Source organism: Toxotes jaculatrix, chromosome 10, assembly GCF_017976425.1.
Source record: "Toxotes jaculatrix isolate fToxJac2 chromosome 10, fToxJac2.pri, whole genome shotgun sequence".
NCBI lineage: Eukaryota > Metazoa > Chordata > Actinopteri > Toxotidae > Toxotes > Toxotes jaculatrix.
Window position 1 is genome coordinate 6,305,719 of NC_054403.1, and position 16,580 is coordinate 6,322,298.

General features: G+C 39.8%; 2 protein-coding genes across 4 annotated transcripts in view; both read right to left on the reverse strand.

The window, feature by feature from the left end:
* Positions 1-1,927: 1,927 nt before the first annotated feature.
* irf2 (interferon regulatory factor 2) lies at positions 1,928-12,243 on the reverse strand. Of its 3 annotated transcripts, none has more exons than XM_041047807.1 (9): positions 12,012-12,239; positions 10,208-10,300; positions 10,015-10,114; positions 9,122-9,298; positions 8,953-8,999; positions 8,243-8,363; positions 7,706-7,858; positions 6,391-6,428; positions 1,928-5,870 (listed from the first exon to the last, which is right to left on the reverse strand). In XM_041047807.1, the coding sequence occupies exons 2-9, from the start codon at positions 10,292-10,294 to the stop codon at positions 5,601-5,603; spliced, it is 993 nt and encodes a 330-aa protein (XP_040903741.1). In that variant the 5' UTR covers positions 10,295-10,300; positions 12,012-12,239; the 3' UTR covers positions 1,928-5,600. The 3 variants fall into 3 exon arrangements, with proteins under 3 accessions (XP_040903741.1, XP_040903742.1, XP_040903743.1); XM_041047808.1 differs by lacking the exon at positions 12,012-12,239 and adding an exon at positions 11,916-11,955; XM_041047809.1 differs by lacking the exons at positions 1,928-5,870; positions 6,391-6,428 and adding an exon at positions 6,450-6,852 and having other exon boundaries at positions 12,012-12,243.
* A 1,744-nt stretch (positions 12,244-13,987) lies between these two features.
* The window catches only part of LOC121188270 (caspase-3-like), a 6,758-nt gene continuing 4,165 nt past the window's right edge, over positions 13,988-16,580 (reverse strand). Inside the window, exons 4-7 of the mRNA XM_041047926.1 lie at positions 16,316-16,444; positions 15,678-15,853; positions 15,280-15,400; positions 13,988-15,148 (exon numbers count right to left, since the gene is read on the reverse strand). Coding sequence (XP_040903860.1) covers positions 14,913-15,148; positions 15,280-15,400; positions 15,678-15,853; positions 16,316-16,444 — 662 coding nt within the window. The 3' untranslated portion in view covers positions 13,988-14,912. The remainder of the gene's footprint in view (positions 15,149-15,279; positions 15,401-15,677; positions 15,854-16,315; positions 16,445-16,580) is intronic.

Consider the following 16,580-nt stretch of genomic DNA (forward strand, 5'->3'; position numbering starts at 1 on the left):
CACTGTGAAAAATGTTTTGTGTGTCTTGTGTCTGTCACCGCTATTTCCATTAAGACTTAAGCGACAGGAATTACTTTCACCACATGGACAAAAACAGAGTTAATAGATAAGTTAATACCTGCCCAACTTTAGCTACTTAGCTAAATCAAGCTAACATGATGTTAGCCTGCTATGTTCATGGGTAAATGTGACCGTTTTGCCAAGACCTGGTACCTGGGAAATTAAGGATACATTTCTTAATTTCTGAAATGAAAAATTGAAAAAGGGGAAGCAGAGGAATGAGGTAAAAGAAAGGGAATGACTTGCAGTTCCCCTTTCTGTTCTCCTTTCTGTTATTTATGTATTTATTTATTTCTATGTACAACTGTGTGTGTGTGTCTGTATATGCAGGTTTATGCATATTTGTTACTATGTCACATATACATATTTCTCTATTCTGACCTGCTATAACCTTATCCCCCGTCCCTATTCTCTTTAGATGCTACTGGAAAGAGGTACTTCATCACCTGTGGACCTGTTGCTGTGTGGTTTACATTGTTGTTTATGTTTTTGAAAAACAATTCGAAAGAGTTTTTGAAAAATAAAAGACTTTATTGATGCTTGGGTGGAAATTCTTTTTCCTAATTCCTATTTTCTTCCCACAGGTATTTTAGCACCTCTAGTTCTTTTTTTTTTTAAACAATGAAAAATAATTTCAATATTCATATATAATTCAAAAGGGAAAGTCACTGTTCCTCTTTTGGCATGAGTATAATATCTTTGAAATATTCCTACAGGCTCTTGTTTAAATGTCTGAACATAAAAAGAAGCATAACCTTGGTTTAAAGTAGACTGAAGCTTTTCTGTCTTATGTTAACCAGAGAAATCATTATGCAACTCTGCATTTGAACACTAGATGGTGTAAGTGAGAGGTCTCTGCAGAACTGACCGGAGGATCTTCGGTTACTGAACACTTGGTTCATAAATAATCCAGAAACCTTTACACGCTTGAACATGTATTAAAGACAATGATGTGAAACTAAAGCCACTGTCACTGAGCTCACCTCTTATTTGTGATGTTTTCTTCTACTTTTAAGTGACAGTAGAGGATTTAATTCAGCTCTGATGAGCACATTATTAGGATAAATGAATGGACTTAATAACAGGAAGATTTTCAAAAACAGTCATATCTTTTGTTTCTTGCATAATCTGGAGAACTGTTACAGGGAACAGAAAGTAGAGTAGGGACTTTTAGAGGCGACTGTTGTTGCTGTTTATGATCCCCATGATTAAAGGAGTCAAGCGGAGAGAGGAAAAAGAGACATGGACACAACAAGAATCTTGTGAAAGAGAACAAAATAGTAGATAAACCACTCTAAGGACAGACTGTTTACTATGACTAATGGCATGCGGTTAGCAGTTGTCAAGGCAACAGGCCAGTCATCTACTGAGGCCTCGGACACAAACAGGAAGTAGAGTGAGAACTGAGAACTGCAACTGAAACTGAAACAGCAGTTAGTGCTCTGGTTAAACTGAATGAGCCGTGTGTGTGTGTGTGTGTGTGTGTGCGTATAAATGTTCGAAGCAAGGGGACATCTGCTGCTCTGACAAAAAGCTAAACCACACACACACACGAAAACAGTAGTTTCCACTTTGCACATAAACCTCTTGCTGTTCTTGTGCTAACTTGCATAGCTCAGCACCAAAACTTTCATTCTTATCTCAGGCCTCAGCTCTAAACCCAGTGGGCCCATTTTTTTCCCCAGTCAGGACACACAACATGCCTGTAAACATTGAGGACTTTCATTTTACTGGACATTTGTTATCTTAACAGTAACAGGTACACAAGCTCTCCTCATCTCTCATAACCTGTAAAACTGGACTCTGAACTTGAGTGCACAAGATAAACCCTCAGCCATGTTGTAAACCACATAAAACACTGTCTGTATAAATACAAAAAGTCTTTATTCAGATTTACATGTTGATTCACATGTAGTTTTCATAATGTACACAGAATAAACAGTGGTGACATGATGCGGTTACAACTTCTTTGCTCCAAATGCAATTATCTGAGCAATTACCTGTTTTTTTTTGTTTTTGTGAGGGTTTTTTTTCCCGTTGAAGTGAATGGTGATATTGTTCTTTATGGTATGTGCTAAAGCGCAAGAGTGAGACACACCTCAGTATTCACAGAACAGTGATTCAGTGGCTCTCATTCACATAAGGCAAAAGCAGGTCAGACAGATCATCCAACCACATGATAAATAACAGCATTACAACCCTCTTTCACTGTTGACTTTTGGCTGTAATCACATCCCTTTTATAGACAAAACAAAGCAGAAATGTGCTCTAGGTTTAAGTGCACTTTATTTATCCATGACAGCTTCTTTAAAAGTCCATGGTTAGGCTTACTGAGGCAGGAGGGTCGGAACATTTTCATTATTGAACCAGAATCTTTATCACTTTGGATCACTGCAGAAGCTGCTGATTCTAAAATGACAAACTCAAGCTACTGACAGCACTAAATCCAATTCAGTTCAACACATCTGTGCTAGTGTGGAGGCCTAATATGGACCAGCTGCATGTTACCATGCATCTTGCTGTTTACATGCATGGTAACGTACAGTTATTTGGCACATTTAAGTATCACACACAATTAAAGAGTTTCCCAACTGTAAGTCTTCATTATAGTTCAGAGAGGTTGTGACCTACAACAAAATCACTGAAGATGCATGGTTAAAAGGCAGGTGTTTGTTATGGCTGTTATCAAAATTAACTATGTACATTGCTTCAAATATTGTCCGTGTATCGCGGCCTATTGAGTAGCATTTCCACAGAAAACTACTATGAAGTGTAACCACAGAAAAGTAGAAGAATTTTCCGCTACCTTTCAGTAAGTGATGCGAATCGCTAACAACATTTTTTTTTTAAAAAAGACACGTTAAAGAAACATTTGGTAAAGCGATGCCTGCTCCACATCTGCTGTCAAGTAAGCCCAAACCCCTTTGATTCAATGAGAACCTTAAATAATTTCACCATGATAGTATTGTGCATCCAGTGTTAAAATCTCTGGGGGTTTGGTTCACAAACATGGCAGATTCCTATTTGTCCTATTGTTCTCCCACATGAACTTTTTAAAGCTGTTCCCTCTAGAGCTCTGCTGAAGGCAGGCTGGGAACGAAGTCTGTGCTTTAGCCTGCTAGCTGCTAACACACAAGTAGCTTTCTAATGCACTCATCATAATTCATAACACAAGGAGCTGTGACTCTCAGGGGTCTGAATATGAACGTTTCATAATTTAGTTCTTTTTAGGTAAATTACATTTTACTAACTACTGAAGAGACTGAACTTGCTCCTGTAATGGTTTGTGAAACAAACAAAAGCGGAAATTTCTTCCTTTGCTGCTTGAGTTCATCATTCTTTGCATACATTTGCATTTTATGGGATAAAAAGAACGGTTTTCCATGCATGTGTCGAGATTTACAGATTACAGTGGTTAACATTATGCTACGCTCTAATGCTAGAGGCCACTAGATTTTCCCTGCAGGAATGGAGAGCAGGATACACTGGGTGAATCAGAGGAAAGACTTGTGCTCTGACATCTGTGTGTTAAAGTCAACTGGGAAATGGGAAGTTTTGGGCGAGGGAGAGCAGACCATAAACCAAAAAAAAAAAAGCAAGTGAGAATAAAAAATATCAGCGCTCAGCATCTGCTGATGACGCAGTCCTCTGTAATGTACCTCAAGCCCGGACATTTCCCAACTATCCCTAGTTATCACAGCAAGGTATTCACTTCATCTTTTAAATGCACAGAACTAACAGCCTATTGCACTTTGCTCCTCCCTCTGATGAGATGAGAGTGAGATGAGATGACTTTAAACTGAAATGTTCTAACATAAGAATAATGTTTGCTCCATTTTAAGCGAGTAGCCATATCAACAAGTCGCCTCTGTGCAAGTAAATATAGTGAATGTAAACCACTTCTTCATTCCTCATCGTCACAGTGCTACGCTCTGTCTGTATCCACATACAGCTGACTGCAGTTACTGAGAGCCACTCGATGTATCCGCAGCAGGCTAAAGCACAGATAATCTGTCACCAGCCACACACTTTCAAAGGCACACGTCTTCAATAAGGACCCCCCACCCCACAACATAAACACACACATATACATACATACACACACACACACACACACACACACACACACACCAGTGATGTCCATAAGGTGCAGAAGCGGCTTGCAGGCATACATACGTATGAGCTATGTACATTATTAACACCAGGAGGCAGGAGAGAGGAGAAGAAATGAATACACTGTTCACAGTCTGTCAGTCTGTCTGTCTGTCAGTGAGTCTGTTGATCACTCTGTCAGTTCATCTGTCTGTGTGTTGGCGGGTACGTTGTCCTGAGGGCTCCAGACAGACAGATATACACACACACACACACACACACCTGCTTTCCACTGCAGGGACAAATCAGGGCTTAGCAATGATTGTCATTCTTTATCTAGATAACAATGCACGCCTTGGATTCTTTTTGTAACTTGCTGCTAAGTTGAGCTGGTTTGCTCGACTTAGCAGATGTAATTTCCCCAAAACATTTTGTATTTGTTGCTTTGCCTCAAACACAGATTGCTTCTAGGAACACATACTCTTTGTTCCATCCATGTGTCCTAGTACAGCATTTTACACACTGTTTTATGCTAACAGGTGAGCTTACGCTATTCTCAGATAGTTACCACTTTGTTAGTTTACCTTTAATTGGTGCAATATAAAATAAAGGTACAGGAAAAGATAGCTGTGTAATGACGTGTACAAATCAGGTAGTTTTATGTAGGAGATTAAAAAAAAGTTAATGAAATACCAGGGACTATTTCACCTAGGAAATGAATGTTTAAGCTGATTGGAGACTGTGTATCACTTAAAATCACAAGACAGTGAATGAATATGAGGATGTGTTTTCCAACCTGGCTACAGGTAGGCAATACTGACTCATTTAAAAATGTATTCATCTACAGGTTGTACAATAAAAAAAAAAAACGTTAAGAGCTTTTCACTACTAAAATTTGTCTTTCATTACACAAAAGTGGGGAATTTCTTTCATTCGGCATAGTGTACACTCAAGTGTTAGCACAAAGCAGCAGGGAAAATAATGTACCAGGGACACAAGGATGACGAGGGTGTCTACGGGGCTAGATAAAGTCCAAAACAGACGTGAGCAACACCAGTATTTCCAGTGAGCGTAAACGTTTGTCCACGTGTACGTTCCACGTGTTCATTTTAAGCTGCACAGGGACCATCCGCAAATCCTCGCAGACGCGGGGAGATGATGAAAGTTACGCCACGCAGACCCTCGCAGCCATTCAGATGTAGAAAGTATAAACTGGGCTACAGTGCTCACCAATTAGTGGGCAAGTCAATGGCGAATTTCCACCAGTCAACAATTTTTTTCCAATTAAAAGGAAAACTCAGGGGTTTCATGGCCCAAACAGAAGCTACAATAAAACCACAGATTTGGAAGTTTGGCCTTTTAGGCACCATGTGGCCCTGATTAAGAAAAACAACATTCTGTGTCATTCCTATGCCCTGAGGGCAGCCATGATACTCCCTCATCTGGGGTCAGGAGGAGGTAACATCGGAGGTTTTCATAATGACACTTGCGCGCATCTCGTGGGTATGGCTGGTCGCCGGAGACACAAGAGAGTTCTGAGTGTAGGCCGGCATCCAGCCGTCAGCGTGGTAACTGATGAGAGGGGCTGGGTCTCGCGTGCTGGTGACCCTGAAGTTGGGCTTGTTCGCGCTGACAAAAGTGGCCATGCCGGGAAGAGAGCATGCCGGAACCCTGAGAACTGTTGTGCTGTAGTCCCGCTTCCAGACTGCACCAACACCCTGTCCGGGAAAACAATTGAGAAGGACAGACCAAAAAAAAAAAAAAAAATAGGAGGGGAATTAACCTCTGCATAAGAAAAAATCCACAATACAAAGGCTGTGGCTAATTTCTGACACGTGTTGTGGTGAAACTGTGCTGGATTATGCTGTAAATACAACATCAAAAACACCACTACAAAAATAATCCTATATGTGTGTGTGTGTGTGTGTGTGTGCACATGTGTAGGGGCAGTGTGTGTTTAGTGTGGGTACAATGTACTACAAAGAGCGACCTCAAATCAAACTGTTAATGTTTGACAGTCACAGTTCCTGACAAGGCCCTCCCTTTTCTCAGTCTCTCGTAACATTACAGGAAGGAACACACACACACACACACAGAGAAACACAGAAACACTCACACCCTGTTTCAGCAGCGAGGCTGGAACAGGTAAAAACCTGTTTATCTGAAGATCACAGCAGTTAATTCTTTCATCACTCTCTCCTCTGTATCTGAATAAGGTGTGTTTAACAGGAGACTCACCTCTTTAGTGTCTTCAGTGTCACTGTCTGTGTCACTGCCTGTAGAAATAAAGACACAAACACAGTTAATAAGACGGTATTCAGGAAATGGTAATTTTGCAATAAGTCATCCTTAGAGCACATGTATCACAGGGAAAAGAAAAACAGACAAAGAGGAAGAAACAGAGAGTGAAAGAAAGAGGAGGAGTTCAATTAAATCTTGATTTAAACCAGAAAATCAAATTGACAAGACTCACACTCCGCAGCGCATTTTTTTTGTACTGCACTATAGCAAAATTAAATGTATATGTTAAATGAGTAAAGAAAAGAAAAAAAACAAAACAAAGAAAAGAAGCAAGAGGGGGAATGATCAAGCAATGGCAATGATTACGAAAGATCAAAAAGGGTTTAACATACAGAGAGGAGGAAGGACAGATGGGCTGAATACAACTGGAAAATAAAAGATCCAGCTCTGCCTGATTGTCTGGTTAGGAAAAAGAAAAGATGGATATACACAGAGAGGTGTGATGAACAGATCCCGGAGTGGTGATGAGGCCAGGGTTTAAATCAATTAAAACAAGATTTAAAAGACAGCCCATGTAATGACCTCCAAACACATCATATTTAAGCGTCACCATGTTTAGTTTTCGGGTGAGCCTTTATGGTTATGTATCTACTGAACAGGAGAACCAGTCCTTCATTTTGCAACTGATGTTAAACCTGACACTTTATTCTCCTGCGTGAAACACATTTTTACTTGGAGCTTTCAGCTTTTATTTCCATATAACAAAATGCATTCTGCTGTTTCAGATACAAGCTCAAGAAAAAGCTGCAGCCACAATAATCTCTTCTGTTTCACATTTGTTGATAGGTTTTTTTTTGTTTTTTTTTTGAACATTCAGCTGGTTTGCCCACAATTTTCCAAACTTAAGATAAGATGTGCTTTACTTTTGGATTGTGTAATAATAGCTGTTATGTAATGACTGATAACAACCGTTTATCAGATCACCATCTGAACCACATTTTTTGTTGCTTATTCAAAACGAACGCCAATACACACTAACCAATAAAAAACAAACTACAACTGATTTGAGCATCACAGCCAGGTGAAGCCATATGTTTCAACACACAACCACAACTAACCATGCTCAAAAAAACTGGTAACCACTATGTTCTGATATGGGTGCCGTATGCAACCGTGGCCACTGTTGTGGTTCTGAATAACTACAATATGTCTACTGCTCCTACAAGCCATGTAACTAACTCATTTATGTTTGTTCTGGTAACAAAATGTGGTAAAGTGTGGTGTTTGTGTGTGTGTCTGTGAGAGGACTCACCGCAGCATGAAGACACAGGAGAGATTTGGAGAGGGTAAGAGTGGGAGGAGCTAACCATCTGCTCTTCATTCTCAGTGGTTACTTCAATTGTCTGACAGACGAATGGCAGCTGCTCGCTCGTGATGACGTTGTCCTCTACTGAGCTGTGAATGGCTGTGATTGGGGGACAGACGGGGTACAGTGTAATAAGATGAACACGTGCATACGTTCTGATTCAGTGAATGATTTACTGATAAAAGCGTCTCAAATGTGTGGCAGGGTGGGTGCATGGAGCCACATACAGTATCTATCCACAACTGCAAGATAAAGACATGCAATCTTTTTTTTCCATCGGCTGCTCCAACACCTGTTTGGTTATTCACTCTGAACCAAAATCTGGGAGCTCATCGTGGACTTATGTCCAACAAGGGACAAAGAGCATTCATAAAATAAAGTACTTTCACAACACAACTGAGCAGAAATGCTGGCCAAAACCAGGGGACAAGGTCACAGACAAAACAACCACAAAATAGTAGAAAGAGGACACAGGTGTAGTACCTGAAGCACTGTCCATCACTAATTGCTCTACTGCTTCCTGCTTGACCGCTTCCTGTTTGGAATAGTCAATAGGTCCAGCACTGGTTTCGAGAGGAGTCTGGTCTGGAGATGGAGAAGCTGCCTGATGGTGACGAGATCAAAGAGACAGAAAAAGATTTATAATTATGGAAGGCTGATGGTGTCAACTGTTCCTCGTTATTTATTAACAAATGGAACCAGAAGCTGCTGGTTTGTACTTTGCATTGTTTAAACTTGTGCATTGCTTCGAGAACCAAATGGAGGAGGAGTACTTAGTAACCCTCCCTGTTCTCAGGCAAATTTCTCTGTCATGTGGGAACCGGAGATAGAGTTGATTGTTCATGTTAGATATTCTGTCAGTTTGCCAGCTGAGGACTGACTAAGACTTCCAGAAAAAAAATAAATTGCTGTGCTTTGGAACAAAGGCAGCATTTCTCGGTAAAGTGCATATTTTTGTGATCCCTAACGTCACAAAACCAGCCAGGTGGCGAAACAGTTACTCAGCAGCAAGTTGAGAAATCAGAAACTCACTCTTCTTCATTGCTGTTATTGTTCTTCATCATGCTGCTGTTCTTCAGCAGTGCTGAGTGTGGACAGGGATTTTTTTTGGTGTGTTATGTGCCCATAAAAACACGCAACCCTATCCTGCAGGTAGTGTCATGTGTGACAAAGGTGTTTATATGTTTATCTACCTCTTTATTTCCCTTGAGCCTCCCCTCTTTGTCTGTCTTCTTCTTTCCTAAATAGACAGAAACATACAGATTTAATAACGAGTAAGCAATTTTCAAGAGACAATAATAAAATCTAGAAAAGTGATGAGTTTTTAACCAAACCAGGATGAGGAACAGTATCAACACTCACCTTTTTTCAAACTTCTCTCTGTGGAGGAGAGCATCTTATAAACTCTGAAGGCATTAGTTCCCTTTTTGATGCTTTTATCCTTCACTTCCTCAATGTCTGGCAGGCTGTTCATGGCACAGCGGAAATTAGCCTTCCACGTCTTTGGATCTGGACGGTCTACGCCTGGCTGGTATTTACCTATGCAAACACAAAACCAGAAAATCTCAGAAGAATGACAAAGACGTCATTCATTGGTATAGATGACTAATCTCAGGAAAAGGACATCGTCACCTTTCAGAATTACTTATCCCTCCATATTACCGGCATGTGTATTACATTGTGTGCAGTAACTGATGTGACTGTAATAGTGCTACTATTACTGTCACCAACTACCACTAGTTATCTAAAGATTAGTCAAAATGATAGAGCTGTGCTTTTCTGCTTTGTGACACATCATTTAAAAAAAATGTAATCTAGGTTTAGCTCTGTGAACTTGCCTAGCTCTGAAAATAAGGCATATTTCAGTTATTAATTACACTTAATACTGCATACAGTCAGTTTATTTATTGGTCAGATGTGTGCTGATGTGTGCTACCTTATGTAAAGAACTGAAAATAAACTGAAAATTAAACATTTAAAATATTGGAGGAGTGTTATCTCATTTTCAGAATCCTTTTCTGAACCTGGGGACGCTCTTCAAGTAGAGAATTTAGTTGATCTTGGAGTTGTGGGATTTCCTACTCTTTCCTACTGAACCGCTGTGAGCTTCCTTACAAAGGTACCTTCAAAGTAAGCTAAGCAAAATAAGAGATTACGCATATCACAGTTTCTTTGATGTGAGACAGAACTGGTCTGGTGTCTGGAAGTCAGTGAAAAGGAGAACCAGTGAGTGTACGGGTATATCTGTGCATTACCAGTGTGTATGGCCCATCTCATGAAGAGTGGAGCATCTTTCTCCAGGTCCCAACCATGGCGTGCGGCATGCATCCATGGGATCTGGAAGATTCTCTTTTCCTAGAAACATTTACATTTTGTCAGCTCTTGAAATATAGTATTTGTGTATTTGTGTGTGTATGTGTGTGCAAGCGCACTTGAGTGTACACTTACTTTATTAACCCATTTCAGTCCTGGTATTTGACAGGAGTTGATTTGTTCCTCCAGCCATGGTCGCATTCTCATTCTTTCTACTGGCATTGTGGCCTGTGAACACACATAGTAATGTTTAATTATATTAAATAGCAACGTACTTTTTGTAGGATAACTGCAGTAAGGTATACATGAAGAAACTAAAATTTTTCCAAACACACAACCAAGCTTTGTGATCAAAACAAACTGATGAATCTCTTGTCTGTGTTTATAAAAATAAAAATCCTGCCCAGGTTCACTGCTGTGTAATCGTGTTTGTAACTGTAGCCATGCAGCCCACTCCTATCCACAACGCCATACTGACCGTCTTCATTTAATTTAATAAACATTTTAAATAAAATATTTTAGGACAAGAGGGGGGGGGCACTAAAGAAAGAACTAAAAGAAGATAATAAATACAGCATGTTTATTTACAGTGACTGCAAACGTTACTCACCCCACCCTCAGTGGGGTGGGTAAAGTTTGAAGTGTGCCAACACAGTGTCTCCTGATGCCAGAGTGAGCTCCCTAACAAGTCAAACAGGGTGACATGGCACAGCATCAAATAAAAATATTATCCCTTTTTATGAGCTACAGGGTTGAAACTTACAGCTGCATCCGGCTTACTGCTTGATAAAACACTTCATACACACAGTCTAACGAAAGTACAGTGTCTATACTACCGCGGCCAATAAAAGTTTTAAAAGATTTATGTGTTTGTAAGTTTGCATGGTGTATTAGGGAACAAATTATGAATTAATTTCACTGTTAAAATGAACAAAGGCAAGGAAAATCATGTAATTATGCCATTATCTCAACCTAAATTAGTTCCAGACCAACACTGCTAGTGATAAAACAATGTGGCAATATGTTTTTTTCTGGTTGCACAACAAGGAACATTTACTATACTTGGATTTAAAAAAAAAAAAAAAAAAAGAGTAGCACTGCACTAGCAGCCAAGCTGTAAATGTAGAGAAAACCGTTTGTGGCTCAAAAGTAATAAAGATAATTTCAATGTATCTATAATAGCTAAATCCTGCAATTATAATTATTACTCACAGGGTCTAATGCTACATGTGCACCTTACAAATGATATAATGTTTAAGTAAAATCTGGAAGTGCTTTGACATTACTTTTGACGTGATTACTCTCAACCACTCAAAGAAACACATGTCATTTGTGAAATGTCTTCAAAACGCTTTTCTAAGCTGCAAAACAGGATAAGCTGCCTGTAAGGGAGTTCAAACAACATACGACTCACAGCAGTACAACGATTTTCAAACACATGCACGAAGAGGTGAAAACAACACGAATATACTGTTCACACGCCAGTACATTTATAGCGACATAACAAGTACAAATACGGTTAAAGCTACTGCATTTTAAAAAAGAAAACAAAAACAACAAAAAAACAAAAACAGTCGCTCTGGTACCACTTAATATCAAATATTAACAAAAGCCAGGTTGCAGCCACGTTTCCCTTTAGCTTTGTAGAGGCAAGTGTTAGTAACAGGTTTATGCTGGATTAAAGTTTGATTTAGCAATAGGGTTCAAGTCAAAAGTTAACCGCGGTCTGTTTGTCCACGGTGTGCCAGCGTGCTGATCCAAAAACAACCGAGCCAAAAGTGAAAATAAATACCATACCGACTCAACAAACGCTGAGAAGAACTACAGTCCTACTTTCACTTACACAACGAGCTAGGGATCCGTCATGTCGTCCTGTAGGAAGTCTGTATGGTGCTAGTGCAAGTCAACAGCGTTAATATGCGGAAATAAAAAATGTTACCTGTTCAGTTGACGGCCTGTGGCTTCACGGTCCTGCTGTCGGAATAACAAGCAACGGCGAAGTTGGACAAGTTGATGTATTTGTGGTTTTAAGTGGAAAAACAAAACTGTGTCCGTCGTTTATTTCTGTTTCTGTGTCGAGACCGAAAGCAAAACATCGGTTGGTTCGGGAAGTGGGGGCTCGAGCTGGAAATCCCCCTCCTGCTCTCGTGCTCTCGCTTTGGGTCGCTCTCGAGCGGCGTCGCGGAAGTGTCTTGGCCGCGTGCGCGCTCCCCAGAAAAAACACGGACGCGAAGAGGTCTCACTCCGCTCTGGTTTATTGTTACGGCGAAAGCCAGGAGAAGCATCTTTTCAGGCTTTCACGGTTTTATTTATATATTATTAAATTTAGCGAGGGCAATGCACGCTAATAAACATATGTGCAAATGTGGCAGCGTTAGCAAAAAGGCTTGTTTTCATTTTATTCCCTTTTTATTTTTCCCTTCCGCCCTTGTGGGCTCTGCCCATAACTCCGGTTAATGTGGCTGATAAACACGGCTGACATTCCGCCTTTACAGAGCTATAATGTCGTGGCTAATAATTCCAAATAGTGACATAATTTACGAGGGGGAACCACAGTGTGGCTAGCGTAGCTACGAACGCCATGTTACGAATCGTGTTCTGCAAAAGTCATAGAAGATCTTTGAGCTGGATTTCATTTTCACTTCCTCTATCCCCTCCTCCCTTCCTCACACCGCCCTCCCCTTTCTCCGCGGCTGATGGTGGAAACGAAACCAGAAACTTTAAGCAGCCCTGTGTGTGTGTGTGTGTGATAAAGCATCCCACCTGCAAGTCTGAGAGTGCACATTTTCACTTTACTTATAATAGATTTTATGTCTATATAAAATATCAAATAGGTTTAAATAAACTGCAGTGTTCTGGTTTCTGATATAAACGTGTACATGATTAACAATGCAATTGTATCTTATAATAGTAAATTATCGTTTTGGCAATATATTACCAATGATGCAAACATATTAAACTGTGGTGTTCTGGTGTTGTTAAAGCTAAAGTTATATTCGACCTATTTAAATCAGGTCTTTCAGAAAGGTTTAAACAAGGGAATTTATATTTTGCCTCATTTGAATAACTTTCACTTTCTGTGTTCGCTTCAAAATAAACACATTAATGCTTCAAGATGCTGGCTGACTGAATATGCTGATGAAGTTCATTAAACGCCTGTCATTTCTGCCACTGTTTGCCTCCTGTATTGTCCTTTCTGTTTACACCAAAATAAAAATAAAAAAATACTTTTAAAAAACACCAGAACAGAAAATATGTTTGCAAATTAAAAAATATGCTAAATGTATAAGGCAGTTTTGAACAGTCAAGCTGGTTCAGGTATCTGCCCTGTGGACCAGCACAGATATGCATAAACTCAGGGTTATCAGTTCCTGACATTCTTACACTCATGCTGTGACTGGCAGCTGTGACTGGGGATTGGTCTGATAGACTAACAGTGAAATTAAAGTTAAACAGCAACCGATGGGCCAAAAACAAAAGCAGCAGATGTAGATGGCAAGAACTATTGACAGGTTAAAATATTATATTCTTCCCCGTATATATAATGCATAATAGACCCTCAGGGAGTTTAACCTGTGTTTGAATTATTGAGATACAATGAAACAAGAGTGACAGCTGGCTGACTCAACAGACGCAAGTTGACTGGAAATCTTATTCATCTGTATTTTAACAGTACTGGAATGGCCTAACCCGGGGCATCAAGGGTTAGGTTTCACCACAATTTCAGTTCCTGGAACACCGTACCTTTGAAAGACTGCTGATTCATTTAAGGCCTACAGAATCACACTGCATGTCTCTTTGGCTTCCTCTAGTGGTTGTTTGTTTATATGCTGCCACTAACTTACAAAAGCATCCTCATAAACTGTTAATCATTAGTACGTTTTGACAATATTACAAACCAAAGTACAAAAAAGGTTCAATAGCCAGGCTATTACCTTTATCAGCCTTGACGTACAAACAGAAACTCTCATTAGTGTTGATAAATACAAACCAGGTACAAAAAAATGATCACAATACACAAATTGTCAAGTCCTGATCTCAGAATGTTACCCTCTATTTTTTTTTTTTTCCTTAAAATGTTTGGGATCAACGATTTGAAAAGACAGGATTTATCAGATACAGAAGTACTCAGCTGAAGTTAGGTATCACTTACAGTCAGAGAACATCCTATTATGCAATCACTCCAACTAATGTTATTTCTTTTTGATTCAGGAATTTTATTTGTACACACTGCAGCAAACAGCTTCCAGGATTTTTGAAGCAACAGCACATTAAAACCTCAGGTAAAGAAGTGATTGTAAAGAAGGAAATAAGTTTGTTTTTCTTTGCATTTATTTTTTGAAACCTATCTTGCCTGAAATGTGTGGCGTTATATTTATGTCACAGTCCTGAGTTTGAGATTGGACATTCTGAAGGCAGAAAAATATTTTTTACATAATTCTTTTTATATTTTTACATAGATTATATTTGAGATAAACTTTTTTACAGAAGACAAGGATCACCCCTTAAAGAACACAGTCACAGTGATTTACATTATTTGTGTGTGTTAGTGCGGTAAAAAGCAGGAGGTTTTCTAAAAGACCAAACAATAAAAACCTGTAATAAAAAAATAGTTCAAATTGAAGAGAAACCCTCACTCATCTGTTCCCTTTTATCCCCTATTAAAACTAGTGCTGACCTGTTTGCACTACCTACACAGTGCACCACATCACTTTGGTGTGTGGGCAAAGAAAGCAAAACATCTCTGAAGGCAAATTAGATGGATGTGAAATTGCTAAAACCAGCGCGGTCACTCGTTTCCTACAGGTACGTGGTTTCTTCAAGGTTAAGCAGGTCTATTTTAATCTAGTGGGGGAAAGTAGACATCTTTGGTCAACATTGAGACAATACAGGGGATCTGCTTCTTGCCATCATATCCAGGTAGGTTGGAGGAAGACTCAAAGTATCGCGCCACCTTGTGGTTGACTCGAGTCATGATCTGCATCAGCTCCAGCTGTCCACTGTAACGCTGCAGCTTGTCACACAATGCCTGCATGAACCAGGAGCCGTTGGACGTGTTTCTCCATGAGTAGTATCCTGCCGGACAATCGACAGTGTTACCGCTCTTACACAAAGTGAGTATCAGGTTTAGATATCAGCTCTGTCTTCTATGTGTCATTTACTGAATATAAAGCATTTCTTCTTTCTTTTCTGGCGCTGCTGTTTACCTGGAGCAGTGGAATAGGCATACAGGAAATCTGCCTCCACGGGAATCCTCTCTGATGCTTGCTCTTCTACACTGTCGGTCTCGATGAGGGCTCCGTCATCCAGAGCTGAACCACGGCACGCCTAAAAGAGGAAGGAGAGATCCACGCATAATCCATTAACTGTGATAGTGCTAATCCTAACGAAAAGGTCAACTGTAAGAGAAGCAGCTTAGATTTGATTGTGGTCAAAGCATTCAATACCAATTTATTAGTTTTGACACATAAGTAGTTAAAAAAAAAAAGCACAACCAACAACAGACAACTTACTAAAACAACAATAAAAACTTTACTATATAACAAGCATTTCAGTTGCAATGTATGAGACGCAAATGCATTTGTGTGGTAAATATTTAACTAACCTGTATGAAGAAAAGCTTTGGTTTCCCCAAGAGACTTCTGCAGCGATATCCTTTAAAGTACTTTGTGAGGGTTTCTATCTTTTCATAGCCGTCTGTGCCATATATCACCCCCTCATCTCCGTGACTCAGCAACACACATACAAACGATGCATTCTTACTGTGGTCCTCCTGGGATGCTAGAGACAGGCACAAGGATAGATAGAAAACAGAGTTACACATGAGACCAGATACTTTTTCCATTCTCATTTTAAAGGTTGGGCGGTGGCCCTACCTGTTTCTAGGAGGATACAACTGATATTTTAAGATTAAGCTGAAACATTTCTCACAGGGACAACAGTCTGGATGGATGGCTACTCAGCAGTTCCCAAGAACATTTAAGAAGTCACTGACAGGAGTAACAACACACAGACCTCCACCGCCACCTAGAGGTTCCTGCATGATATAATGTAGTCTGTCTGCAGTATATGCAGCAAACAATGACGTTTTGTTTTGTTTTGTTTTTAAATCACCTGACAATTCAAACCAAGCGCTAACATTTTTTGTTGTGGGCACCATCCTAACCTGTGGTGACTCACTCAGCCACAGACACAATTTATTCTACATGATAGTGTAAATTTTGAATGTATGAGAACTGTTACCTTTTAACAGCAGCTTTACCATATCCTCCACAGTCTGGTCATTGGCAATTGTGACCTTATAACCTAGACGAGAGAAGGTCTTCATAGCACAAGCAGCATCAATATCCGTCCCATTACGAATACTCATCCCTAGAGATAAAAAAAAATTACCTGAGTAGGAATGCAGCACACTTTCAAATCCATCTACAATATAGTTCGAAGGGTGGGAATGCAAGCTCTGTAAGACTCTCTCTCTCGCTCTCTCTCTCTCTCTCTCTATGTATTT